This window comes from Culex pipiens, chromosome 3 (genome assembly GCF_016801865.2).
Source record: "Culex pipiens pallens isolate TS chromosome 3, TS_CPP_V2, whole genome shotgun sequence".
In the NCBI taxonomy this organism is placed as follows: domain Eukaryota; kingdom Metazoa; phylum Arthropoda; class Insecta; order Diptera; family Culicidae; genus Culex; species Culex pipiens.
In genome coordinates this window covers 32,609,852-32,635,647 of record NC_068939.1, presented here as the reverse complement: position 1 = coordinate 32,635,647, position 25,796 = coordinate 32,609,852, and the positions used below count along the sequence as shown (strand labels likewise).

Sequence of the window (25,796 nt, the reverse complement as noted above, 5' to 3'; positions counted from 1 at the left end):
TTTCCTTTGACGTGAGTAGGATAGACTGGCTGTTAAAATCAGTGAAAAATTATAATATTTTTTAGAGATTGTTGTGAATTTTTAATTTTATTTTTAAATTTGTGTTTCTAATCACATCCTATAAACTATTGTCTTTCATATCTTGACTTTTTTTTGATAAGGTCCTATAAACAAATGTAAACATTGAGTGTATTTTGCTTACTACGATGGACTTTGACATAAGGTGTGAAAGGGATACACTCAATGTTTACATTTGTTTATAGGACCTTATCAAAAAAAAGTCAAGATATGTTTGTAGGACCTATTCAACAAAAACTCTAGATTTGTTTATGTTTTGCCTTTTGTTTGCTGGCTGACCTCTGCTGACCGAACACAGCTCGACTGACCTCTGCTAACCACACACCGAGAAGAAAAAAACAAAATCTGTTTAAATTTTGGTGATGATTTTTTTTAAATTTAAGTCCTAAGAAATGTTAAAAAGAGCTCGAAGAAAATTTGAAGTTTTGAGCGGCGGTGTTATGAATTCTGTAACATTCTTAATAGTTGACGAATCTTTTCGCACTCTTCGGCTCTTTAAAAAAAAATTCCAGGATTTTTATTATTATTTTTCCTATTTTTCACACGAGCAATCTGCAGTTATAACCCCACCGTGCGTGGTGAATAAATTTTTCGATGGATGTCACAACATATTTGTTTATGTTTAGCACACCCTTACCAAAAATCATGATTTTTTGAGTTCCAAATCCCACTTTTCATACGAATTTTTCAGTTCAACCCATATAACCATTTTTATGGTTGTAGTACCTGAACTCAAAAAATCGTATGAAAAGTGGGATTTGGAACTCAAAAAATCATGATTTTTGGTAAGGGTGCATTTTGTTTGCCGCTGACCACCACACAATCAAGTGCATCATCATCTGATCCGGCGATTGTTTTTGAGCGGACAAGGCATCTTTTTCGAAGATGAGTTCCAAACCGGAAGAGGACGATGACGATTGGTTCACCAAGGACATTGACGACTTTGATGTGCCGGACATCAAGAAACCATCGGAGGGGGACGCAGAAGCGGAAACCGGAACATCACTCCTGGAGTCGCTGAAGATTAAACCGAAACAGTTTTTTGACGGTGAGTGTGTTTTGATTCTGATAATTTGTAATGGGTTTGTCACGATTGTGCTTTCACAGACATCGACGGGAACTATTTTGATCCATTTTTGACGACATCCTCGGGGGCCTCGTCCCAGACCAAGTTTCACCTCCCGGACGAGCGTGACCGATACGTGCAGAAGATTCCGTTTTCGAAGTTGCTGAATCTGTCGGAGAACGACGGCCACGAGCTCTTTCTGGATATTTACAGCCAGAAGGACAGTTGGATCAGGACAATTACGCAGGAAAATGCCGGTGACGAGCTGATGCTAGTCACGATGAAAATCCTGCAGAAGATTGGATCGCTGCCGATGTTTGAGATAAACGAGGAGTTGTTCGGGATTCTGGCGAAGCACGATCAATTCTGGGACAATCTGGTGGTGTTTTTCAAGCGTAGCACAAATCAGATGGAAAGTCGCAAGAAGAAGGTTAAAGCCAAGTCGGCGGTACAGGGAGTTGGTACGATGGATATGCTGGGGGCGGTTGGGCGAACGTTGACCCTTGTTCGGAAGTTTGGAGCGTATCGCAAGAAGATCGCCGGGTTCGTGGAGCAACTCACGGACGTGCTGAACAAGGCCAATGTGAAAGCGGATGAGTTGAAGCAATCGGGAAGCGCGGGGACCAACTGTAGAAATTTCACGGTGAGAATTGATCGATATGATTGATCGATTTTGTAATTATTTTTATTTATTTTATTGGCTTTAGATCTACCCAACGCTGAGTGACCTGAAGGGACCAGGAATTGACCTCAAGCCAAACATAGTCGGTGGAAAGTTTCCAAGTGTCGAACACTATCTGGAAGTTCACCTGAACTTGTTGAGAGAAGACTTTATGATTCCGCTGCGTGAGGGAATCCGACACTTCCAGGCGCACTGCGAGCGATCGTCTGAAGACGAACCATTCTACGGAGACAATATCCGGGTTCACCGGTGCGTTCAGTTGTTGCTACCCGGTAGCGTAAATCGCCGGTCCGCCAAGGAAGAGCTGGTAATCGTCGATCTGGATCCGCACGATCGTGGATCGACTGGTAGGTCTGTGCGATACCAAAAGCTGGCGCTCCAAAACTCGAAACGGCTGATGCACGGATCGATGGTTTGTCTAACGAGCAGTCCCCAGTTTGAAGACCTGATCGTGGCTATTATTAGCCACCGAGATAATGAGCAGCTGTACAATGGGTACGTTTGCGTCGAGATAATCAAAATGGAAAATATCAACGATATTTTCAAGCGCGATCTTTTCATGATTGAGAGTGAGATCTTTTTCGAACCGTACCACCATGTCTTCAACGTGTTGAAGAACCTTCGGGCCGACACGTTTCCTCTCAAGTCCTACATCGTGGACACGCAGCCACAGCAGCAATCTCCGGATTACGTGTCGCGTGACCGCCGAGCTTTGTTCACCCATCGCGGACAGCAGTTCAACGCAAAGGTCCCGAGCGAGTGGCCCGAAAGTGGAGCCCCGATTGGGCTCAATCCTTCACAGTACAATGCGTTTAAGCTGGCGTTGACGCGCAAATTCGCGCTGATTCAGGGACCTCCCGGGACGGGCAAAACGTTCATTGGTCAGGAGATTATCTCAGCGCTGGTGGCAAACACCGATCACCAGATCTTGTTGATTTGTTTGACCAACCACGCGCTCGATCAGTTCTTATGCGGTGTTTTGAACTACACTACCAGCCTGGTTCGGATGGGAAGCCAGTCGAAGCATTCGACGCTGGATAGCTACAATGTGAAGCAACTGAACGAAGATGTCCTTATTGATAAACGCCTGAGGACCTGTTACTACAACACCAAGCAGGAATATCTCAAGCTGATGGAAGAGTTCGAAGCGCTGCAGAAAAACGGGACAACCGAGCAGATCTTCAAGTGTTTGAACCTTCTTCAGCAGACCTCGCGTCGAATTCACGAGCTTAACCAGCTGTCCAACTACGAGTTTGTGAAGAACATCCGGGTGATCGGAATGACGACCACGTTCGCTGCCCGCAACCACACCCTACTCCAACTCTTGCGCACCCCAATCGTCCTCATCGAGGAAGCCGCCGAAGTCTTGGAGTCACACCTGGTGGCCACTCTAACACCCGCCACGGAACACTGCATCCTGATCGGGGACCACTTCCAGCTCCGCCCAACTACCAGCGTGTACGCGCTTTCCCGCCAATACCAGCTGGACATTTCGCTCTTCGAACGGATGATCCGGAACAACGTGAACGCGGCGTGTCTGTCCGTTCAGCACCGAATGCGTCCCGAGCTGGCCGACCTGATTCGACCGGGAATCTACGCCCAACTGACCGACCACGAAACGGTCCGGGAACGGCCGAAAGTGCGCGGAATGCGACGCAATTTGTTCTTCTTTACGCACAACGTACCCGAGGACAGCGGGCCTTCGCGCGATGAGGAAAAGTCCAAGCGAAACTCGTACGAGTGCAAGTTTTTGCTCGGATTGTGTGAGTACCTGGTGGCGCAGGGCTACGGACCGGAGGACATCGTCATCCTGACGGCGTACAATGGGCAGATGCTGCATCTGGTGCAGGTAAGGACTATATCACATTGATTTTCGAAATTATTCCAAGTAACTTACTCTGGCAGGAACGCAAGGGTCACGAGAAGTTGCACGGCATCCGGATTACGGTGGTGGACAACTATCAAGGCGAAGAGGCGAAAATCGTATTGTTGTCGCTTGTGCGCAGCAACGACACCGGTTCGATCGGCTTTTTGGCGTTCCGCAACCGGATCTGCGTCGCGCTGTCCCGTGCCCGAGACGGTCTGTACATCGTCGGCAACATGGACCTGCTGGCGAAGACAAACCCGATGTGGCAGACGATCCGAAAGCGGCTGGAGGCACATTCGGCCATCGGAAGCGTCCTGGAGTTGATGTGCGAGGAGCACATGTGTCTCGTCCAGATTGAACAACCGGAGGACTTTGAAAAGGTCAGCTACGGTGGCTGCCAGGACATGTGCCGCGTGGTGAAGGAGTGTGGCCACCAGTGCGACAGCTTCTGCCACGGAGCGCTGTATCCGCATCGGGTCTGTATGTGCAACCAGGACGAAAACGTCAGGTTTTATTGATTTTAAAGTCGTACTTTTACAAAACCAAGATGCACACAATCCAGTATTTTTGCAGACCACTTTTAACCGATAGTCGAACGACAACTTTTATACATGTTTAACTGATAGTTTCTGAAGATTTTATGATGGAACTTTTCTTTCCAAGAAGGAATTAAAATCTCTGCCCTAATAATATAAACTCGATATAATTTATTCACCGTACTCAACACTCAAGTGTCCTAATTTCTTTCAACATCCGAAATCTTACTTGATGCACAGCACCTCATACTCCGGCAGGCTAATCTCGGCTCCGTCAAACGGAATGTACAAACATCCGTGCGATGAGTGAACCTTACCCGGCGTCTGCGTTCCGCAGTGCAGCGCCCGTCCCATGTACAGCGGTTCCCCGTCAACGGTCGCACCCATCTTAATGGCGCCCTCCGGAACGACGCCGTTTGCCGCAAATTCCCAAACAAAATCGCCCGCGCGCAGGACCTCAAAATCCTCCTTGAGAATCTCCTCACCGCCGAAGCAAATGTACGCCTCGTTCTTGGACGGAATCACCTTGGCCGGAATCATCTCGCCCTCGTGGAAGGCACGTCCGGCGTAAATGACCGACCCGTCGGCATCAACCCCCGCTCGGACCATGTTCGCCGGGAAGGGTCCTCCGACGTTGCAGTGTTGCCAGCAGCCTCCTGGAATGTGGTGTGATGTGAGTGAAAATTGGGAGATCGTGCTGCCATCTATTTTTTCACACAAGAACAATGCTACTTTGTATGAGTCGCACTGTGGTGCACTCTGGTGTCAACAAAAAAAAGTTAAATTCCCATACAAAATACCCATCCTACTTAAGAATGACCCAGTTAGCTGATGAAGAATGTGTGCTGCTCTCAAGCGGGGTTAGTCACGCGCGTGGTTTAGTAATATTTGCGTAAGCTCATTACCGTCCAAGTCATCTTGAAAGAGAACTCTCTGGAAAGTACGGCCGCCACCTGCTGACGCACTTTCATCGTCTGAACTACTACTACTGCTGGAAGAACTCGGGGGTTGCTGGTCGAAGGTCGCACAAGGCATGGGAAATCCGTACGAGAGTTCAACTCCGCTGGGTTGACCGCCGCTATAGCGCAGGTGGTCGTGTATGAACCCGATTGGCGGTGGTGGTCCTACACAAGTGTGATTTCAAAGTCGGGGTATTATTGTAGATTAGAGACTGTAGCTAACGGAGAGAGTGTGGCTGCGATATTTTTGCACTTTCCCAATCGGTACCGGCACCAAGTGATAAGAGGTGAGTTTACTTCTTTTAATTCTGAGATAAACCGAGGATTACAAAGTCGAATCCACTCAAAGCTGTTTCTAGCTGGAGGTGTGGTTTATTTAAAGTTACGAAACTTTGGGTGATGCAATGATTACAAATTTAATACATTTCTGGAGTTTTTTTTTTAAAGGTCTTATAAACCAAATTTTAAATTTTTGCTTTTTGGATGTTTTTAGAACCGCCTTGAGTCAGGGGTATTCAAAAGCACCTAAAAAGCAAAAAATGAAAATTTTGCTTATAGGACCTTTTCGAGAATATTTGGACTTTATGAATTATTTTATTATCTTGCATTTTTGATTAAATAAATCTGGAGTAACACGAGAAAAAGGCGGATAAGCATATTGACAGACTATCTTGCTATTTCGCAAGCTTCAGGTAACTTTTTCTCACAATTCGAAATGGGAAACAATAGCTGACCTCGTCCCTAGTTACTATTAACTACTATGGGTTTTGTAGAATTGTTGCATATTGCCTGGGGAATTGAAAAATAGTTGCAGCTGAGCAATTCTCTGAGATTTCGGTCATTCGATTTTTTTTAATTTTTGAATCCGACTGAAACTTTATTGGTGCCATTGGTATGCCCAAAGAAGCCATTTTGCATCATTAGTTTGTACATATAATTTTCCATACAAATTTGGCAGCTGTCAAGACAAAAAAAAGATGTATGAAAATTCAAAAATCTGTTTCTTTTGAAGGAATTTTTGATTGATTTGGTGTCTTCGGCAAAGTTGTAGATATGAATAAGAACTACACTGAAAAAAAATACACGGTAAAAAAATAATTGGTGATATTAAATATATTTTTTTTCATTTAAACTGGATTTGCAAAAACACTATTTTTATTATTTAGAGGATATCAAATACAATTTTTCAAAAAAATTCAGGTTGTTCAAAAAATCTTTGACCGAGTTATGAACTGTTGAATCAATACTTATTTTTTCATAAAATCTAAATATTGGTCACAAAAATTCAAATTCAACTTCATTTTTCTATGTAAACTCAAAGGAGAATGGGCAAATTTGTATGTGAGCATACAAATCAAGATGATCGAAATCCATAATAAAATGTAGATTTTATGAATGATTTTAGAAATAGCAAAAATACGATTTTTTGAACATTTTTACCCAAAATGCTCAAACATCAACAGCTTGTAACTTTTGAACGCCGGGGTTTAGAGAGTTCGTCCAGAAGACTTTTTTTGATGTCTCGGCGAAATTTTTCGAAAAAAGTTTGTCCCGTGTCGTGTACATCCTTGGACCAAATCTGCAATCAAAAAGTACTTTAGTGAAATTTTGATAAAGTGCACCGTTTTCAAGTTATAGCCACTTTTAGATAACTTTTTTTGAAATAGTCGCATTTTTTTAATCAATGCACATGTTGGCCCACTTTTGAAAAAAATATTTTTGAAAAGATGAGAAAAATCTCTATATTTTGCTTTCTTGAACTTTGTTGATACTAACCTTGGTTGCTGAGATATTGCCATGCAAATGTTTAAAAAGCAGGAAAATCGTTGTTTTCTAAGTCTTACCCAAACAACCCACCATTTTCTAATGTCGATATCTCAGCAACTTATGGTCCGATTTATAATGTTAAAATATGAAATATTCGTGAAATTCGATCTTTTCGAAAACAATATTTAAAAAAAATTTAAATCAAGACTGACATTTCAAGAGGGCCAAACATTCAATATTACGCCATTTTAAAATGTTAGTATTGATTTAAAAAAAATTTTAAACTTTGCATGGCAATATCTCAGAAACTAAGGGCCGTATCAACAATGTTCAAGAAAGCAAAACGTAGAGAATTTTCTCATTAAAAAAAATCGGAGGTGGACAAACATGTGCACTCTTACTTATTTAAAAAAAAAAATTAATAACTGCGACTATTTTGAAAAAAAAAAACAAACTAAAATTGGCTTTAACTTGAAAACGGTGCACTTTATCCATATTTAACTAAAGTACTTTTTGATTGCAAATATTTTGTTTTTTTGATTCATAACATGGTCAAAGATTTTTTGACAACCTGGAAATGTTTGAAAAGTTGGCATTTGATGTCCTCTAAAACATATCAAAAAAAAAAAAAAAATAGTGTTTTTTGCAAATCAAGTTTTAGTAATAAAAAGTTAAATTAAAAATCACAAAAAAATTACCGTGTATCATTTTTTTTTCAGTGTAGTTCTTATTCATACCTACAACTTTGCCGAAGACATCAAATCAATCAAAAAATTCCTTCAAAGGATACAGATTTTTTTAATTTTCATAAATCTTTTTTGTATGGACAGCTGCCAAATTTGTATGGAAAATTATATGAACGAACTAATGATGCAAAATGGCTTCTTTGGGCATACCGAACGAACCAAAAAAGTTTCAGTCGGATTTAAAAATACAAAAATTAAAATTAAAAAAATACCGATTTCGTAGAGAATTGCTCAGCTGTCAAAATGTGTATGCATCCATTTCAAATGTTGCTCCAAAAAAGGCGTCAAAATAACTTGGCATTTATTGTAAAAAAAAACAAATTAAAATTTCTATAAATGAGTGCACGTAATTTGTAGATGGCCCCAAATCAAATGTAAATTCTTAATTGTCAAAGCTTTTGAATTTCTATAATCCAGGATATATGAAAATTCATGATGGGTTCAATCTTTGTTTCCAACAAGTTTCAATCTTAATAAATTGGGAAATAAGTTTATTTGTTAGCTTATTTGTTATTGTTAACAAACAACTATTTATTAAAAATACAATTATTGACAATAATTAATATGTAATCCAATCGTATTATTGGTGTTGTTTTCGAAGTAATTTGTAATTTCTTGTGATAACTTGTTAGTTAACCCATGTATGAATTCAAGGAAGAAAGCAAAAGCACAAGTTTCTAAATTTTAAAAGTTTTCTCGTGTAAAATTTACGATCAAATCTTTTGATGTAATTTCAAAGGTAGATTTAGCAGGTATCCCAGCAAAAATTTAAATGTTTTTTTTTCTAATTTGTAGAAAAAACTTTGCCATACTCACCAGTCATTGTGAACGGATCCTTGATATATTCGTATCCTTACTTAAAATTTAAACTTTTCGAGATGTTTCTAGCACCGCACCTTTCGATACACTGCTCGCCAGGTTCAGCTAGCAGTCCCACGTAAGCACGGCCTAATTACCATCTTTTCAACTCCCGAAATGTACCGGTTGTGTGATACGATATCTTATCACTCGGTGTGGCCATTTTCTGTGGACAATTGCAGTTTTTGTTATCTTGTGTTATATATTTCAAAAGTTGCACGTAAACGAAACACCTGAATACATATACGAATACACATCTCGGTGATTTTACCTTATTTTTCGCGAATTTTGAAGTTGTGTAGGTCCTTCCAGATGTCTCATCAAAGCTGGATGTTATTCATGTAGGTACCAAACGGAAACCGATGACAACTTTATCTTTGTTACTATCGCGTATTGATACCACGTCTTTGAGCAAGCAACCTTTGTGTGATAAATAAACTGTTATTACACATAATTTTTGAGAACATGCATTTTTCCCAGATGATTCATTCAGCATTTAAGTTCAAAATTCATACAAAATATTTTTTTTAAGTTAATTTAGTTGAAATTTAATTTAATGCAATAAATTCATAAATGTTTGAACAATGCAGCGATATCTTATCTTATATCAATGTGAATCCCCTTCTTTCATAATGCTTTATCAAATTCCTTTTTTTATTTCTTGGAATTATTACATAAACTTTTCAAATTGAAATCGAAAATATCAAACACCTCTCTCTGCAACGGATGCGATCGAAAGTGCTTCAAGGTAGAAGAGACAAACCTACGATACACATAAATGGGACACTTGTTCCAATCTTGAGCAAACACCGGTTCTTGTCGGCTTTTGATAACACACACCCAAACACACGTTCCAATACAATTCAACAGTTTGTTTAAAAGTGGCGAGGAGGGTGAAGAACTCACCGGCAGATGGTACCCCATTTCGAATACTCAACAAACTCGCGCCACGAATCATCATTCGCGTTGGAACCTTCCCGGAACGAACATATCAATCTACTAAATCCGCGTCATGGGTAATTACAACAGGGAATACCTATTAAACTCAGATAAAACAAAACTATACATTACTCACCTCAAATAGCAACCAAATGGGTTTGGACCAACTCCGCCGGACCGTTTCCCCCGAATATGGTGCAGGGTGGCCAGGACAGTGACGGCTGTGGGATCTTCGTGGGCCGGGCGAACCACAACGGTGATCTGCTGCCGGCCAAGGTGCTTCCCCAGAAGAATGCGGCCTACGTCGCGTACGGTGGTGAGGAGGTGCTCGTGGAAAATTTTGAGGTTCTCTGCCGGAAGGAGCTGGTTTGGGAGCATGCAACAGGGGGAAGTGTTCCCCAGGAGGCGGTCATCGGTGGCAATACGGGGGATGGGGAGATCCTGTACGTGGGTCGCGCCTACCACGAGGGATCTCAAACGGTGGGCAAGGTGCAGCGGACGCACGGTTGCATCTACATCCCGTACGGTGGAGCGGAAGTGTCTCTGCCGAGCTACGAGGTGCTGTGCGAGCGATAAGATGGCGGGAATTTGCTAGAGGATTTTTTGCTGAAATGATGAATGATTGATACTATTTTATTGGAATAAATAATGTGAATGATAAATCTGGAACTATACAAATAAAAAATATGGAAAAATCCTAAATTGTGCGATCACTATGTTGCTTCATGTTTTTGAAAACTTACAAACATGAAAAGTTCTATAAACTCCACCATTTGCCACACTATTGCAATTGCTTCATAGTAAATTAGGGTAGAGTAGTTATCAATGAGACACGGGGAACTATGATAAAATGACTCTCACAAGCCGTAGTTTCAACCAATCAGGCTAACATTTGGGGGAAAGATGTGTCTATGGGATACACGCAGGGTGGCCACTCAAGTCGGGAATGGTTTTTTAGTAAATATTTTTAATTGTTTAACTAAATTATTTAAGTAATTAAAATATGTTTTTTTAAATGTTGCCGGTCAACTTTTTTTGTGAGTATGGTTAAATTACTACTATACATAAAGCTTGATTTTCAGTTTTCGGAAAACTTAAATATCGAATAAAATCCAAAATTTAAAAACTTTTTTACGTTTTGAAAACATAAAGAAAATTTTGAAATTGCAAAAAAAATAATCCAAGAAATTTAGAGTTATTGCAAAACTGTTTAAAAAAATTGTCTCTTCAAACATTTTGCTTAAAATAAGTGGTAAAACATAAAATCATATCTAACTGAATGCTCATTGAAAAAAAAAACAGTTAATTACTGACCACTAGATAAATTATCATTGATTTAAAAAAAACAATATCAAATATTACAAAATTAAAAAGGGAACCAGGCAATTTTTTTTATGAATTTCTTGACATTTTTCTAAATCCTTTGAATGAATAATTTCAGCAATTATGTTTTAATCATTCTTTGATTTAAAATGATGATGAAGTTTAAAAAAAATAGGAACGAAATTTTAAGTTCAGTTATCTTTAACTTTTTGTCATTTCCAGTTGAAACGAAGTATCAAAAACTATACTTTTGCCAATTTAAAAAATAACATGAATGTTATAGGTATTGTTGAACTTTCGATAATTTTTTCAAAGACTAATTGTTTGTGTTTCTCTTCTGAATCATAATACTGAAGTTCCATTTGTGAAGTTTTTTTCGATTGTTGTTTAGTTTCTGTATTTACAAAAAATGCCTATATTTGCATTATTTTTAATTTCATTTAATTATTTTTCGGTGGTTAATATTGACTTTTCTTATAGAAAGTTTTTTGCTTGAAATCATTCTTTAGATAACAAATGCGTATTATTTGAGCATTCTGGAAAAGTCTGGAAAAAGTCGGGAATTTGAAAATGGGATTTGAGTGGTCACCCTGGATACACGTCTGTTATTCATACATGTTTCGTTCTAGGGTGTAAAAGTAAATTATGAACAAAACTTACTTTTTCGCTCGTAGGCTGCCATTAACACCAAAACTAATATTTCTTCAAATTTCTTTCGACTTCTCAGTTGGGCTACAATGTCCTTTTATTAGGTTTGACCAAAATTAAGAATAAACATAGAATCCAGGGCTGTCTCATTGTTTCTCACTTCTTTCAGCACTTGGATTTTTCTTAATAAAACTTTTCAAAATCTATGGAAATCTTTGAAAACATGAATTGGAAGTTGATTTAACCAAAAATATAAAGTTATTTGGTATAAATATATGAATTTTACAATATTTGAATACTTTTAAGCATAACTTTTATTAATTAAACTTTCAAGTTGGTAAAATTGCTTTAATATGTTCAACGCAAGTCACTTGCAATGGTACAACACCAAAACATGATGTTTTACAAGAAAAGTATTAATGATTTTCGTAGAGTGTCTCATAGTTCCTGCCAAGTGCGTCTACAATGAGACAGTTGAAGAACTCTGGATATATACGTCAGATCGATCTCATATTTTGGTCAATGTTAGAACACATAAAAAGAAAGAAAATGCAACAAAAGCTCATTAAAACATGCTGATGAAAAAAATACAAAATTCGTTGAAAGTTAAAAACTAAAAGTGTCTCATTGACGACTACCCTATACCCTACTCAATGAAAATGTCTGTCACCTAATATCACGTATTAATATGATGATTCCACCTGAACTAGATCCTCACCACCATGGCAGCCGTCCATTGCCGGCCGCTCCCATCTCCACCGCGCCCGAGGGACAAGTAAAGGGATTTGGTAGATCGGAAGTGCTGATGGTCCACTTTTTGCAGAGTATTAAGGGAAAATCTCCACGGTATCCTCAAGTTAGTTTCGCTTGGAGTTGGACGGTTTTTGGGAAGGTGAATGGTCTAAGAAATATGTTATTGGATATAACATTTTATTTTTAATTTTATTTTATTTAAAATTAAAGAACGCTTACAACAGGATTTCAAAAAAAAAAAATATATAGGAATTTGATGAAAAAAATTAAGTTCCCTTTTAAATGTTGTGAATTTTGATCTGATTTATCTAGTTGTCAATATTTAACTGTTTTATTTTTTCAATTAAAAATTCAGATTGATAAGATTCCATGTTTTACAGCTGAGCAGTTCTTCCAGATTTCGGTCATTCGATTATTGACGGGCGTAATATTGAATGTTTCGCCCTTTTGAAATGTTAGTCTTGGTTTAAAAATTTTGAAAATATTTTTTCGAAAAGATCGGAAAATTTCACGAATGTTTCATTTTTCAACATTGTACATCGGACTATTAGCTGCTGAGATATCGACATTAGAAAATGGTGTGTTGTTTGGGTGAGACTTAGAAAACATCAATTTTCCTGTTTTTAAACCTTTGCATGGCAATATCTCAGCAACTAAGGGTCGTATCAACAAAGTTCAAAAAAGCAAAATATAGAGAATTTTCTAAGCTTTTCAAAAATATTTTTTTCAAAAGTGGGCAATCATGTGCACTTATTTAAAAAAATGAAAAACTGAGACTATTAAAAAAAAGTCGCCTAAAAATGGATTTAACTTGAAAACGGTGCAGTTTATCAAAATTTCATTAAAGTACTTTTTGATTGCACATTTGATTTTACATCAAAAAATGAAGTCGAAAAATTTTTGCGACCAATTTTTCGATTTTTTGAAAAAATCAGTATTGATTCAAAAATTCATAACTCACTCAAAGATTTTTTGCACAACCTGGAAATTTCTGAAAAGTTGGCATTTGATGTCCTCTAAAACATATCAAAAAATAAAAAAAAATAAAAATAGTCTTTTTTTGCAAATCAAATTTTAGTGACAAAAAGTTAAATAAAAAATCACCAATTTTTTTACCGTGTATCATTTTTTTGCAGTGTAGTCCGTATCCATACCTACAACTTTGCCGAAGACACCAAATCGATCAAAAAATTCCTTCAAAAGATACAGATTTTTGAATTTTCATGCATCATTTTTGTATGACCAGCTGTCAAATTTGTATGGAAAATTATATGGACAAACTAATGATGCAAAATGGCTTCTTTGGGCATACCGAAGGCACCAAAAAAGTTTCAGTTGGATTAAAAAAATAAAAAATTAAAATTTAAGAAAATAGACCGATTTTGTAGAGAATTGCTCAGCTTACTTTATGCGAAATGTTCAACGATACAAATGCTTTTAACATACATATTCGCAATAATTTATATTAAAATTATCTTTTTTGCCTTTCAATACTTTTTTCATGTTACTTAATGAAATTTTTCCACCAAATGCCACCATTGCCAAACTCAAGTTGGAATCTTTTTTCAAATATTCACCCAATATTAGAACAGAAACCTCACTTTACAGTGGTCATAATCGTAAAAATTAGGTTCAATTTTTCTGTTAGTTTTTAATTAACTTTGTTGTTATTTTTAGTTAGGTTTGTTTGATAAATAGATCTTGTTTTATAAACAAAAATTAGTAAAAATCTGTTGATTCATAAAAAAATATTATGAAATTCTGTATTAAATGCATTTAATATTTATGAGTATTTTTAATTTTTTAAATGGCCTTTGCATTCTGAAATAACCTTAAATTTAAAATAAGTTATTTAGAGATTTTTTGTGAATTTAATTTGAAAATTGTACAAAATATGACAAATTTAATCAATAGTTCGAAAATAACTTTCAAACAAATATGCTTGGGTTTCCCGACTTTTTGATAACATTCGTCATTGAGTGAGTCTTACGTTGAAAATTTGTTTTTGTTTGAATAAAATGCAGAAACTGCAATGCATTTATAAGCAACGTTTGTGAATGCTGCGGTTCAGTAAAAGTTCGAAGTTGGACCATTCAACCGAAACTGTGTATCGTCTGTAATCAATTATAATAAGGACAACCAGCTACATGGGTACTTAAAACTATGAACATAACTCAACCTTGCAAAATAATATCCTACTCACATTCTCAGCGTTCAAGTGGACTCCCGCAAACGCTTGCGGACCGTTCCCCAAGAATATGGTTGAGGGTGGTCAGGACAGCGACTGCTCCACAATCTTCGTGGGCCGTGCCAGCTGCAACGGTGACCTGCTGCCGGCCAAGGTGATTCCCGAGAAGAACGCGGCCTACGTTGCGCACGGTGGTGACGAAGTTCTGGTGCGGTGTTTCGAGGTTCTGTGCCGGAAGGAGCTGATCTGGGAACGATCTTGCGGGGGCAGCATCCCCCAGGGTGCGGTGGCCGGCGGGAAGACGTCCGACGGTGAGCCGTTGTATGTTGGGCGGGGATGTCACGACGTCGCGCTAACCGTCGGGAAGGTCCATCGATCGCATGGCTGCCTGTACATACCGTACGGCGGAGCGGAAGTATCGCTGAAGAGCTACGAAGTACTGTGTGAGCGATAAGGAAAGGCACGAATAAAATACCCCTGGTTTGAAGTGGGCCGTGATATCTTTGAATTGATCTCTTTTAACCACATGTTAAAATTATATTCACTTTTTATTTATGTATATATATTATATACGCCTTTTTTGGAAATAATAGCGCTTCTGGTTCTCTTTTCTGTGTTTATTATGTATGTTTTCCTAGTCAGCCAATAAGGGACATTTTTGTTGTCTCTGATCAGTTTCCTATTAGCGCCCAGAATTAGAGAGAAATTTCTGCTTTTGAATTAGAAATGTGTTCAGTTGCGAAGCGAGTCACTCTTTGAAGACATCAGCTTTGACTGTTCGAACACATTTCCAAGCATGACTAATCTGACTAAGAAAACGCTGGTAGGAAACTTTTACGTACATTGAAGAGAAAAAGAAAAAAGTATTCCGCTTCAATTATGTTACAAAGAACGACTGTTCTGATAGTACGTGAGCTCTTGCGGTACTGACTAATTGCGTCAATTCATCGCCACTTTAAACAAATATCAACAAAGGTGTGTACATTTTAACGATCCTGAAACACGACACAACTGTCCAGTACGGCAACAGCTTACGTTCTTAGGATAGAAAGATTGATTTTTGTTTTTGGCAAAGCTCATTCCGTCCGGGGAAAAATGTCGACCACATTTATTTTAGAAAAGAGAAGAGTGATTACACCTTTGGATTAGACACATTACGTTAGTGTTTATGTTTCTTCTTAGTTTTTCTCCAGATTGACGGGGCAATCTTTAATAAATTGTGTTTTTACATAATTTGGATGCCTTTTTTTTGTTAGTGTTGTGTAGTTAAAATGGCAGGAATATTGTACTCTTGCGTTATGTAGCTGAATGTATATTTTTATAATGTTTTGCTCTTCAGTTGATAGCAAAAAGCATTACTAAGAATGCAGCTTTTGTCTACTACATTTTAAACCACATTGACTTACTTTTTTTTTGCTGTAATGGTATGCTTCGACACAAGTCTGTACAAACGTTTCTGCTTCACTATGAATTGTACTCTATTACACAAAATATTATCTGAATACTATTTTCCTTCAAATATAGTCAACTCGAAACGGCTTCCTGTGAGTGTGGTAAGGTTTTTTTTTGTTACGTTACAGCAAGTCTGAGTGTTTGTGTTTTAGCAACGTTGTTTTTCGATAAAATTATCGCCCGTAGTACTATCGTTATCGCCATCGAGTTATAACTAATTAATCAATGATAGTTTACGATAATCCATTGAAAAGACATTTAGTAAAGTCATAATTTATTTCATGATAAATAATCATTTCAAAGTACTATGTATCACAAAATTCCCTCAAAAACGAATTGTAATAATTATAAATGTCGCTGTCGAAAGAGACCACATTTTACTTTAACAAAATTTATTGACGTAGAACTCAGATCTTAACTTTTTGAATCTGTCAAAAGTAAAATAATAATAAAAATGTCGTTCTTGTGATATTTGCTCAGGGGTTAATTTTAATTAAGTATGTGAACTTAATGAGGCAGATGCAAACATTTGTAAAAATAAAAATAAAATATAAAAGTTTCAATTGCAAGCCAAAATTTTAACACTTCAATGCAAAAATTGTCGGAACGTGCATTACCCACCCGTACAGTTGATTTGCAATCATTAGTTTGAAAAAAAAATGTGAGACATATCGAAACAAAAAAAAAAACTGACAAAAACTTTAAAAAATGTGTGCAACACAGCCATGCCAGATATAAAGTGAAATCTGTATTTTACAGATATACACTAGGATGTAACAAAAATGACTTTTTGGCGGGCATTCAAGGGTTTGTTCCGGTGGGCATACTAAGCTCAAATCCAAAATATGAGCTTGATTGGACGTAACAGGAGCTGGCGCTCCGCCCTTCAATTTTAACTGGGATTTAACCCGTAAAAAAGATTTTTTCAAAAATGTCACTTTTTGGGGCATTTTGTCCACCAATGCGTTTACCAAAAACACCACTGCCGTGTAGGCCAGATCCTTGCGCATCTTTTGGTATATATAACATTGACATTTGGAGGCTCTGGCAAAATCAAATGGCGTCTAGGGCGTCGCGAGGCGCGACGCATATCTTTTTTGCCGGGACCGATTTTTCGAAAAAATGCCAAACTTTGAAGGCCTGTACCGAGCTCCAGGGTGCTCCAAATGTCAATGTTATATATACCAAAAGATGCGCAAGGATCTGGCCTACACGGCAGTGATGTTTTTGGTAAACGCATTGGTGGCCAAAATGCCTCAAAAAGTGACATTTTTGAAAAAATCTTTTTTTACGGGTTAAATCCCATTTAAAATTGAAGGGCGGAGCGCCAGCTCCTGTTACGTCCAATCAAGCTCATATTTTGGATTTGAGCTTAGTATGCCCACCGGAACAAACCCTTGAATGCCCGCCAAAAAGTCATTTTTGTTACACTCTAATATTCGCATTCGCATTTCGCATTTTGTTACACTCTAATATACACATATACACACATAGATGTATTTACCAAGGATGTTAACGATAAAATTATCGAGGCTCGATAACGACAACGATAGTTCAACAATCTTGTCGCCGATAATGAACGATAACTCATTTCTAAAATCGCTTATTCAACCTTATCATGTTAAATTTTTTAATGCTTTCACTAAGAATTTTTCTTTTTTGAAAATCTAGTAAGTTTCAAAGTAAAACATGTACTCAAAATTGTTCACAAAACACAGTATTTTTCGAAAGTACTCAAATTTTCATAATTTGCAATATGGGAACCAAACGAAACCAAATTTCGTTTGCTTTTTTACTTGATTAGAGCTTTTTGGAAAATACCACAATTTTCAAAAATTACCATATTTTTTCCAAAATACTACAAATTTTCAAAATGTACAATATGGGTATCAAACTTAGCGAAATTAAGTTTGCTTTTTCACATTAATAGAGTTTTTTTTTGAAATACAACATTTTTAACAACATACCGTATTTTTTTGAAACTAGCCAAATTTTCAAAATATGGAGATCGAAGCAAACCGTGCGCGCGCGTTGACGTTTGCAAATTTCACTCCGTGGTTTTTCTCCTACTCAATTTTTTTTTAATTTTCATCCAAAAATTACGGTGATATCCGGTGGAAAAGGTGGTGATTTGCAGCGGAAAATTAGGAGCACAACCTTCTGGATTTTCCAAAAAGGAGTATGGTGTAAGCTCGAGCCTGTTGCAGAAATCAAAGCTGGTTCTAAGATTCCAACGGAGGAATCATCACGGTCAGAATTCTCCAGCAGCAGAAACTTATCAGCAGATGGCAATCTGCATTTGGTACACTTCCACGGACAACGGGTGGGTCCGTCGTCAACGTCGGCTGTTTCAAGTTTGGCGATGGAGGTTTAGCGGATCGCAAGTTTAACAAATCGGACAACTCCCGAAATTCAAATGAAGCTTGTCTTGAAGATATTATTATTCGGTAAGCCCGTTCTTTTTATATAAAACAGAAAACCCTCTCACTTATATTCTAACATTCGCTCACACCAATTAAGACATCCATCTAAAACAAACATAAAAAATAAAAATCTGCTTACTAAATACGCGCTGATTTCTTATCCAAATCGGAAGTTCTTAATAACGTTTGTATCCGATTGATGCAAACGTTTTTTAGAGCGGGGCTTGTCGGTTCAAGCTGAGGTACCTCGCGTACGGTTAGCCTACGTAGAAATGGGTCACCGAAGCTCGGCAGAGCTAACACCCTCCAAATGCCTATGCGAGTTATTTGCATGTATAGAATGGAAATCTAAAACACATGGAAACAACTCAATTTGTAAGATGCGACCGCGTGGTCCCGTTTGGTTGGTTGCACACACACACACACACAGTAGCCAAATTTTCAAAATATGCCATATGGGTATCGAACAAAGCGACATTTTGTATGCTTTTTAAATTTATTAGAGTTTTTTTTTCGAAAATATTTAAAAAAAAATCTCAAATTACCGTATTCTTCGCAAATACTCATTTCTTTATGTGCAATATGGGTATCAACGACGCAAAATTTTGTATGATATGAAGCATACACAATTTGAATGTATGTATGAAGCATGCAAAATTTGAGTACTTTTAAAAAATACGGTAATTTGCGAAAATTTTAATATTTTCCAAAAAAACTCTAATAAATTGAAAAAGCATACGAAATTTCAATTCGTTTGACACCTATATTGCAAATTTGAGTATTTTCGAAGAAATAAGGTAATTTGTGAAAATTTGATGATTTAACAAAAAAAAACTTTAATCAAGTGAAAGAAATATTCAAAATTTCGCTTCGTTTGATACCCATATTGCAAAAAATAAAAAAAATGAGTATTTTCGAAAAAAATATGGTATTTTGTGAACAATTTTGAGTATATATTTATGCTTTGAAACTTACTACATTTTCAAAAAATATATTCTTCGTGAAATCATTGAAAATGTAACATGATATGGTTGAATTAATCGATTTAAAAAAATATAAATGAGATATCGCCGATAGAATTATCGAAATGACGATAACGATAGATTCTCGTTATCGTCCCGACGATAATATTATCGACGAAAATTTTACCGCTTAACAACCTTGGTATATACATATTTTTTAAAATGTTTACGTTTAAAAATTTCAACAAATTAGTTATTGAATAAAGCATATGATTTAAAAGCTTAAATCTGCTTTTTAAAATTCAAAAGTTTCTTCTGTGTTTACGAATTTGACATGATACATATCAACTACAGATCTCCCATAAAACAATTTGGCATCGTTGGCGCAACTGCTTAAGTTATTTGAATGGACTATGGTAAATTATCGTTTATAAAGTTATACCTTCGCTACACTGCCGCTCGAAGCTAGTCCGTCCCATATGTAATTTCGTCAATTTTGAGGTAATGATGCAGTTTGGTTCGAAAACATGTAAACTATCAGAAAACTAATAAAAAATTTAGTACTTTGTTCTAGAAAACCGGAGAAATTCCACCTTTTCGTGAAACTCTAACACGTAGCCTTATGGGCGGGACAAATTTGACATGCGTTTTTCTCGGCTTGCTAGTTTTACTTATGGGACGGACTCGATTAGAGCGGCAGTACAATAATCATGGATCGAGAAAAATTAAAATGAAGATATCGCCGAGACGACAACGATAGTATTCTCGCCATCGGTCATCGTTATTGATAACAACCTTGGATTTTAGCATTTTAGTTTCAACTGGCAATCTATACATAATCTGCAATGGTTTAGATCTAGTGTCTTGTGTTTGAAAAACTCGTAAAAATCTCTCTCTATGGTGTGTATTCTCAAATCTTATTTTACATCTGCTGCAGAAATTCAGAGAGACATGTGTGAATCGAACTTCGACAAAGATAAATTGTTACCAGTTTTGCAATCACAAAAACAGACATTTTTAATCCATATATTATAAATAACTACGCTGCTGATGCTGCTGCCACGTCAACCAGCAAAAGCAGCACGCCACTAATTAGTTAATATTTCACCTACCCTAAACACATCCCGCAGGCTAGTCCACAAGTGTCTTTACTCTCGGTGAAAGTTGTAACATTTACACGCGGAGGAATCTGAGGGTGAATTCTCTTTATGTTGAACATTAGCGGGGGGTAATTAAAAAAAAGGGAAACATAATCCACCCCGTTTTCAACAAATTTACTGATACTCGTCGTCACTGCTCAGCAGCATCGTTTTTTCGTTATAGTTCTGGCTGATGGTGGCCACCTTCTGGGAGGAGGTTCCTCCGCTGCTGCCGCCGCCACCACCTGTTGGCATAAACTTCCGCTGGCTACCGAGCGTGGGCGGGGCAATGTAACTGTTCTGATTTGCCGAACTGTACCCGGCGCCGCGTCCACCGCCGCCCTGCTGCTGACTGCTGGACAGCGAGCCCCCATTCGTTCCGTTGCCGTTGCCCTGGGTTAGCTGGTTGCTGGGGTCGTCCGGATCGTACGAGGACACGCGAATGCCGCGCGAGTTCTTGCCACCTGCGGATGAAATGGGATCAATTTGTTTTTTTTTGTTAGGGAAAGTTGTTGAATAGGCGATATTTTTTAAATATAACGTTTCAATAGCTCATAGAACACGATGCAATGCAACAACATCAAGTTACACCAGCTAATTTGACATGCTTTTTAGAACTTACCTTGAAATGCTTAAATAATTAAAAAAACAAAATTTACATTTTTATGGGGTCGTTATAGGGCGTCGTTCTTTCGTAATAAATTAAAAATATAAAAAATAATTAAATACAAGATTTTTTTACTTACTCATCTTACAAGGTACTTACAACAAGCAGGTAGGGCTGCACCAGTTCGAGTTCTCTTCTCCATCTGCTCTTTCTGGCCCCCGGGGGAGACCAACCAGTTCTTGACTTATCCAATATCGGTCCGAAACTATCCCCTATCACAAAGGTAGAGTGCTGAAATCACCTGACCTGCTCTACCTTCCTTCCGGGAAATACCTACTCTCTTTCGCGTGCCTTTTCTCGGAGCAGGGGGGGAAAGACTTTCCAAAATGCTTCACACTCTAAACAAGACAAGCAAAAAGGGCACAACAAATCCAAGCAGTAATATTTGCAGGCCGATAACAGTAGAGAGTAAAAGGTTTAACAAGACTAGAGTGTAAAGGGCGAAAGACATTCATTATAACACACGAACAGTTAAATAGATTCAAAGATCGCGAACAGGCAAAGCGAAGGTTAGGAAACTGGAATGATTTTAAGGAACATAGATTAGGGATGAAGTTCGGCGTGCAAACATGACCTGGCTAAGATTTGGAGCCCCTCTGACTGCAGAAGGGAATTAATTCGATGTTTTCTGGGAGCTTTAAGTACACTTTGAAAAATGGGATTGAGAAATTTTTCGACCTTAATTGATACATATTGCTTACACAGGTAATGTTTTCCGATTGTTTGCTCTTTTTTTCCTTTTGCTGCAATTTTCCTATCTCCTAATAATTGATTTCAGTAGGTCAAAACGTCTTAACGTACACGCTTGTTCTGCTTAGTAATAATGCTGTTGCCTTTGCTTTAAAAAAATACGTAAAATAATTATAAAATAATACATTTCATTCCTAAACAGCAGCACGTTTACAATCTAAAAAGACACGAGGGACTGTGTTCATTACGTTTGTTTGTTTCCATTCTAAAAGGTTTGCTCATTTTTGTAAGACTTTTCTTTTAACACAGCTTTTCCTACTAAAGAACGCTTTTAATTTTGATCGCTAGACCGAGTTAGCAAGTTTGCAATGTCCTACATATGCAACTGCCGGTTGTTTTTTTGATTCATGCTTTCTATCTCAAAAGAAGAACAAGTTTCGCGACTTAAGGCTAGGCGCACGGTTTCAGCAGTATAATTGTATAGATCACTTAGAAGTTTTTTTTCTCCGCCTTTTGTTTGTTTTGATTTGAAGATTTACGCTCGCCAGGACGTTCGGTCCGCTCAAAGTCTCTCGTAGGACTGCTGGGAAACCACCTCTGCAAATTGGTCACGAATGAAACGACGGATTAAATGGGGTGGGTGGGATTTGCGAGGGGGGCAAACATGAAAAAATAAACGAAATTAGTGAACTTAAAAATAATTTGAATAGGGATGAAAATGTTGGAGAAACTAAAAAAAAAACCAAAAAACTGCAAGTTACGTGAGGATTGCTTTTTAGGTGATTCGGTGTTTGGCAGTGCAATTGAATTGCAACTGAAGGGAAAAAATCTTAATCTTGTGATGAAAAAAATGTGTTCGATCAGACAACTCTCAATCAAAAGGGGCTGCCAAGATTGCAACTGTGGCCAAACTTGTCCGGAATGCGAGCGTTTTGGTCAATGCTGTGCAGCTCTTCCTCGCGCAATTGGTAGTAATCTTTGAGATATTGGGCTGCCTGCAACTGACCGGTAGTGAAGTTCCTCATCGGAGATGGGCACTCTGGAAAACGGGCAGAGCGGCGTTTTAGACCGGAGATTCTCTGTTAATAGCTTTGGCTTTCTACTTGGCGAGAGAATACATACTTTCTGATGGTGACTTTTGCATTAGCTAGTCCGAAAGATACATGAACTAATGATTTGGGTATACTGGCATAGTGCTAAAGGTATTCTAATTATGTGTTTTTGCATGAAAATTATTAATTTTCCAATATTACAAAACGAAAATCAATTAAATTACCATTGTTCAAGTTGAAAATAAGTTATTTGAATTCTGCGACTCAATTTTAGACCGAGCCACGTAGCCCAGTGGTAACGCTTCCGCCTCGTAACGCTGCCGGCCTCGATACTCTTCAAGGAGTTCAGGAACTGGGAAAGATTTACTTTTAACTCAATTTTAGTCAAATTTGAACTACAAAATGCATTTTTAAATATTTCTCCACCGCCATATTGGCCGCCATCTTGGAATTCAAAATTCTAATTCACTTAAACGTAGGGACTTAAGCTCGACAATCAAAAACATGACAAACTAACAAAGAATTCGAATAATCGAGTCTGAACTGTAGAACAATTCTCTTCGTTTTCGGAAATCAACTTTTCGTTATATTTTTTTTTATTTGGGTGAAACTGAAGTTGTCGCTAGAAAATCCGTGTCTTATTTCTCAGTGTCTAATTAGCCCCAAATTTTTCAATCGACAACGGTTTCCAAACTTTTGAACGAATTTGTGAAATTTTCTCATCTCTTAGAAACCAATATTTTCAAAAGTTCTAAATTACGGCTAACTTTTCAAAAGGGCTTGAAACTAATCATTTCGAGTTTCTGAAATGTTAGTCGTGATTTGTAATTTAGAAAATATTTGGTTAAGGTGAAACGAGACCGAACCCCGATTTCATCAATAAATCAATGAAAAAAATGGGCAAATGTAAAAAACTGCCCAATTTTTTCATTTTTCTTTATTTTTCCCGTGTTGAGGAGGTTGTTTTGAGCAACTTTTGTTCCACGAAAAACTTTATTTCTCTTGTTTTATGTTTTTCTTGTTTCATTTTTAGTATTTTAATTTGCGTTTATCTTGTTTAGTTTATGTTTGTTCTTGGTAGTATTTGGCCTATTCTACCAACTTCTATCATTAAATTTTGCCTTTCTAATTTGTTCGTGTTTTAACAGTTAATTTTTAAATGTGTTGCTTGTTTTTTACATTTTCTGCTCTAGAATGGCACAATTATCATTTAAATAGTAAAAGAAAAAAATGCGTAGATGCATGGTCTAGGACACATAAAACAAGTAAAACTTCCAACCCTAAAATTCACTAAAATCAAAAGAGTTATTCTTTCCATTGCTTTTTAAAGATCAAAAATTGGTTGAAAATATGATTTTTGTCGAATTTTAAGATAGAAGCCCGTCTAGAGGCAGGGTTTGGTTGTAAAGGGTTAAAAAGAGCAAAAAAAAACTGGGCAGAGCCGATACCTACTGAGAATTGTAAAGACCCGATCAGTATGATGGTTGGATAAAATCAGGCTGGCGAAGGCGTTACGCGTTACGAGAGGGTGGGGTCAAAATCATTTTTTCTGTGTACTCAATGATGTAAAATGGCTTATTAGGACATCGATGAGAAAAGTTTCACCCAAAACAACAACAAAATTAAATTGATCATATTTTTTTTTAATTATTCCAAAGCGTACTGACTCTTAAGGTTTTCCAATTATTTTTCTTGTTCCATCTTTCAATACGTATAATCACAATTATCCCTATAATTTTGTTGGGAATCGTCCCTATAACATGATTACGTGCAAAAAACATGAAACAAATTTAAACAATCATGCAAAGAGAAATTATCAATAAAAAATAACAAGAATAAAATTAATAACATCGAAACAACATTAACATAATACCTAAAAAGAGTAAAAAATGTCAAGCGAATGTACCAGCTTGAGACACAAAATGTTTCAAAGGCATTCCAGAACAACAAATCAAGCATTAGAGTAGCGTAGCTTTAGATTTGATTTCAGTATCAATTGCAATTGAGACTCTCTAAGTGTCTCTAAGTGTTGATAGCGTGCGAAATGAAATGATTTAAAAGTGAAAGCGAACTTCTTATTCAAAGAAAAACAAATACTAGTACTAGCGATATTTTGGTTTGAAATTGCTTCAAAACTAATAAAGTTTCCTTAACATGTCACATACCTGAACTGTACTGCGTGTACTGCTGGTACTGCGGATGGAAATTGTGTATCGCGTCGGTCATAATATCCTTCGGGTTCATGGTTTCCTACAAAAGCAAAACAAAGTTAGCGCGACCAGCGATTAGGTCCAACTTACAATGTGTCCAAACCTTCAAACTGCTCGAGATGGACTGCATCGTCACAGAGCGACCGTGGGCATCAGTCATGCAACTCTGGGCGTACACCTGAAATTGAAACAAGCAGGCAATTACGACTCAATTACGTTTTGTGCACACGCACGCCCCCTCAAACCCACACTTACCTGATACGGGAACGCATACCGCAGGGCAATCGCCGCGAACAGCATTTCGATGCAGATGAAAAAGTTCTGGTACCCGGCGGACACCGTACCGGCCGATGTGGTCGAACCGCCGGCGTCCACAATGGGCGAGATTACTTCAGCCTTTTCCAGGATGGCCAGCCCGACACCTGATTTGGGAAGGAAGAAAAAGGGAATCAATTATCGCATCTTCGTGCTTTCATCGGCAATCGTCAATCCCGCTTACCTTGCCAGAAGGACAGGAAAATCACAGACTTGACGGTGCAGAACTTGAGCACCGGGTCGAACGGCGTCAGCAGGTCCCGCGTGGCAAAGTAGAACAGATACAGCCCGTACAGGGCCAGCGACACCGAGATGTTGTAGATCACCGTGATGTAGATGTAGCCACCGTCAGCGCTGAAATTGGATTAGCATCGTTGGTTAGCTCGAAAAGGGGAGGGGGGAAACCGCATCATTAGGCACACCGGAAAGAAATGCCACCACAGATTTTGCATTTTTGCCGTACCAGGCGAGGAAGA

General features: G+C 37.8%; 5 protein-coding genes across 8 annotated transcripts in view; 3 read left to right on the top strand and 2 right to left on the bottom strand.

The window, feature by feature from the left end:
* Nucleotides 1-885: 885 nt before the first annotated feature.
* Nucleotides 886-4,417, top strand: LOC120429956 (NFX1-type zinc finger-containing protein 1). Its single transcript, XM_039595050.2, has 4 exons — nt 886-1,126; nt 1,186-1,787; nt 1,852-3,675; nt 3,732-4,417. Exons 1-4 carry the CDS (start codon nt 964-966, stop codon nt 4,209-4,211), a joined length of 3,069 nt encoding a protein of 1,022 aa, XP_039450984.1. The 5' UTR covers nt 886-963; the 3' UTR covers nt 4,212-4,417.
* LOC120429962 (uncharacterized) lies at nt 4,378-8,964 on the bottom strand. Its single transcript, XM_039595059.2, has 4 exons — nt 8,831-8,964; nt 8,518-8,725; nt 5,135-5,353; nt 4,378-4,885 (listed from the first exon to the last, which is right to left on the bottom strand). Exons 2-4 carry the CDS (start codon nt 8,522-8,524, stop codon nt 4,455-4,457), a joined length of 657 nt encoding a protein of 218 aa, XP_039450993.1. The 5' UTR covers nt 8,525-8,725; nt 8,831-8,964; the 3' UTR covers nt 4,378-4,454.
* A 483-nt stretch (nt 8,965-9,447) lies between these two features.
* Nucleotides 9,448-10,410, top strand: LOC120429967 (uncharacterized). Its single transcript, XM_039595066.2, has 2 exons — nt 9,448-9,575; nt 9,644-10,410. The coding sequence occupies exons 1-2, from the start codon at nt 9,572-9,574 to the stop codon at nt 10,072-10,074; spliced, it is 435 nt and encodes a 144-aa protein (XP_039451000.1). The 5' UTR covers nt 9,448-9,571; the 3' UTR covers nt 10,075-10,410.
* Nucleotides 10,411-14,410: 4,000 nt separating this feature from the next.
* On the top strand, nt 14,411-16,628 carry LOC120429975 (natterin-1-like). Its single transcript, XM_039595071.2, has one exon. It carries the CDS (start codon nt 14,481-14,483, stop codon nt 14,862-14,864), a length of 384 nt encoding a protein of 127 aa, XP_039451005.1. The 5' UTR covers nt 14,411-14,480; the 3' UTR covers nt 14,865-16,628.
* Nucleotides 16,629-19,774: 3,146 nt separating this feature from the next.
* The window catches only part of LOC120429984 (transmembrane protein 184B), a 48,757-nt gene continuing 42,735 nt past the window's right edge, over nt 19,775-25,796 (bottom strand). For 2 of the 4 annotated variants that reach the window (XM_039595079.2, XM_039595087.2), the window contains exons 5-9: nt 25,505-25,674; nt 25,261-25,427; nt 25,109-25,183; nt 24,961-25,045; nt 19,775-20,850 (exon numbers count right to left, since the gene is read on the bottom strand). In XM_039595079.2, coding sequence (XP_039451013.1) covers nt 20,522-20,850; nt 24,961-25,045; nt 25,109-25,183; nt 25,261-25,427; nt 25,505-25,674 — 826 coding nt within the window. In that variant the 3' untranslated portion in view covers nt 19,775-20,521. Of the gene's footprint in view, nt 20,851-21,104; nt 22,341-22,378; nt 22,783-24,960; nt 25,046-25,108; nt 25,184-25,260; nt 25,428-25,504; nt 25,675-25,796 lie in introns of those variants that run through there. The other 2 variants (XM_039595101.2, XM_039595096.2) reach the window with 2 other exon arrangements.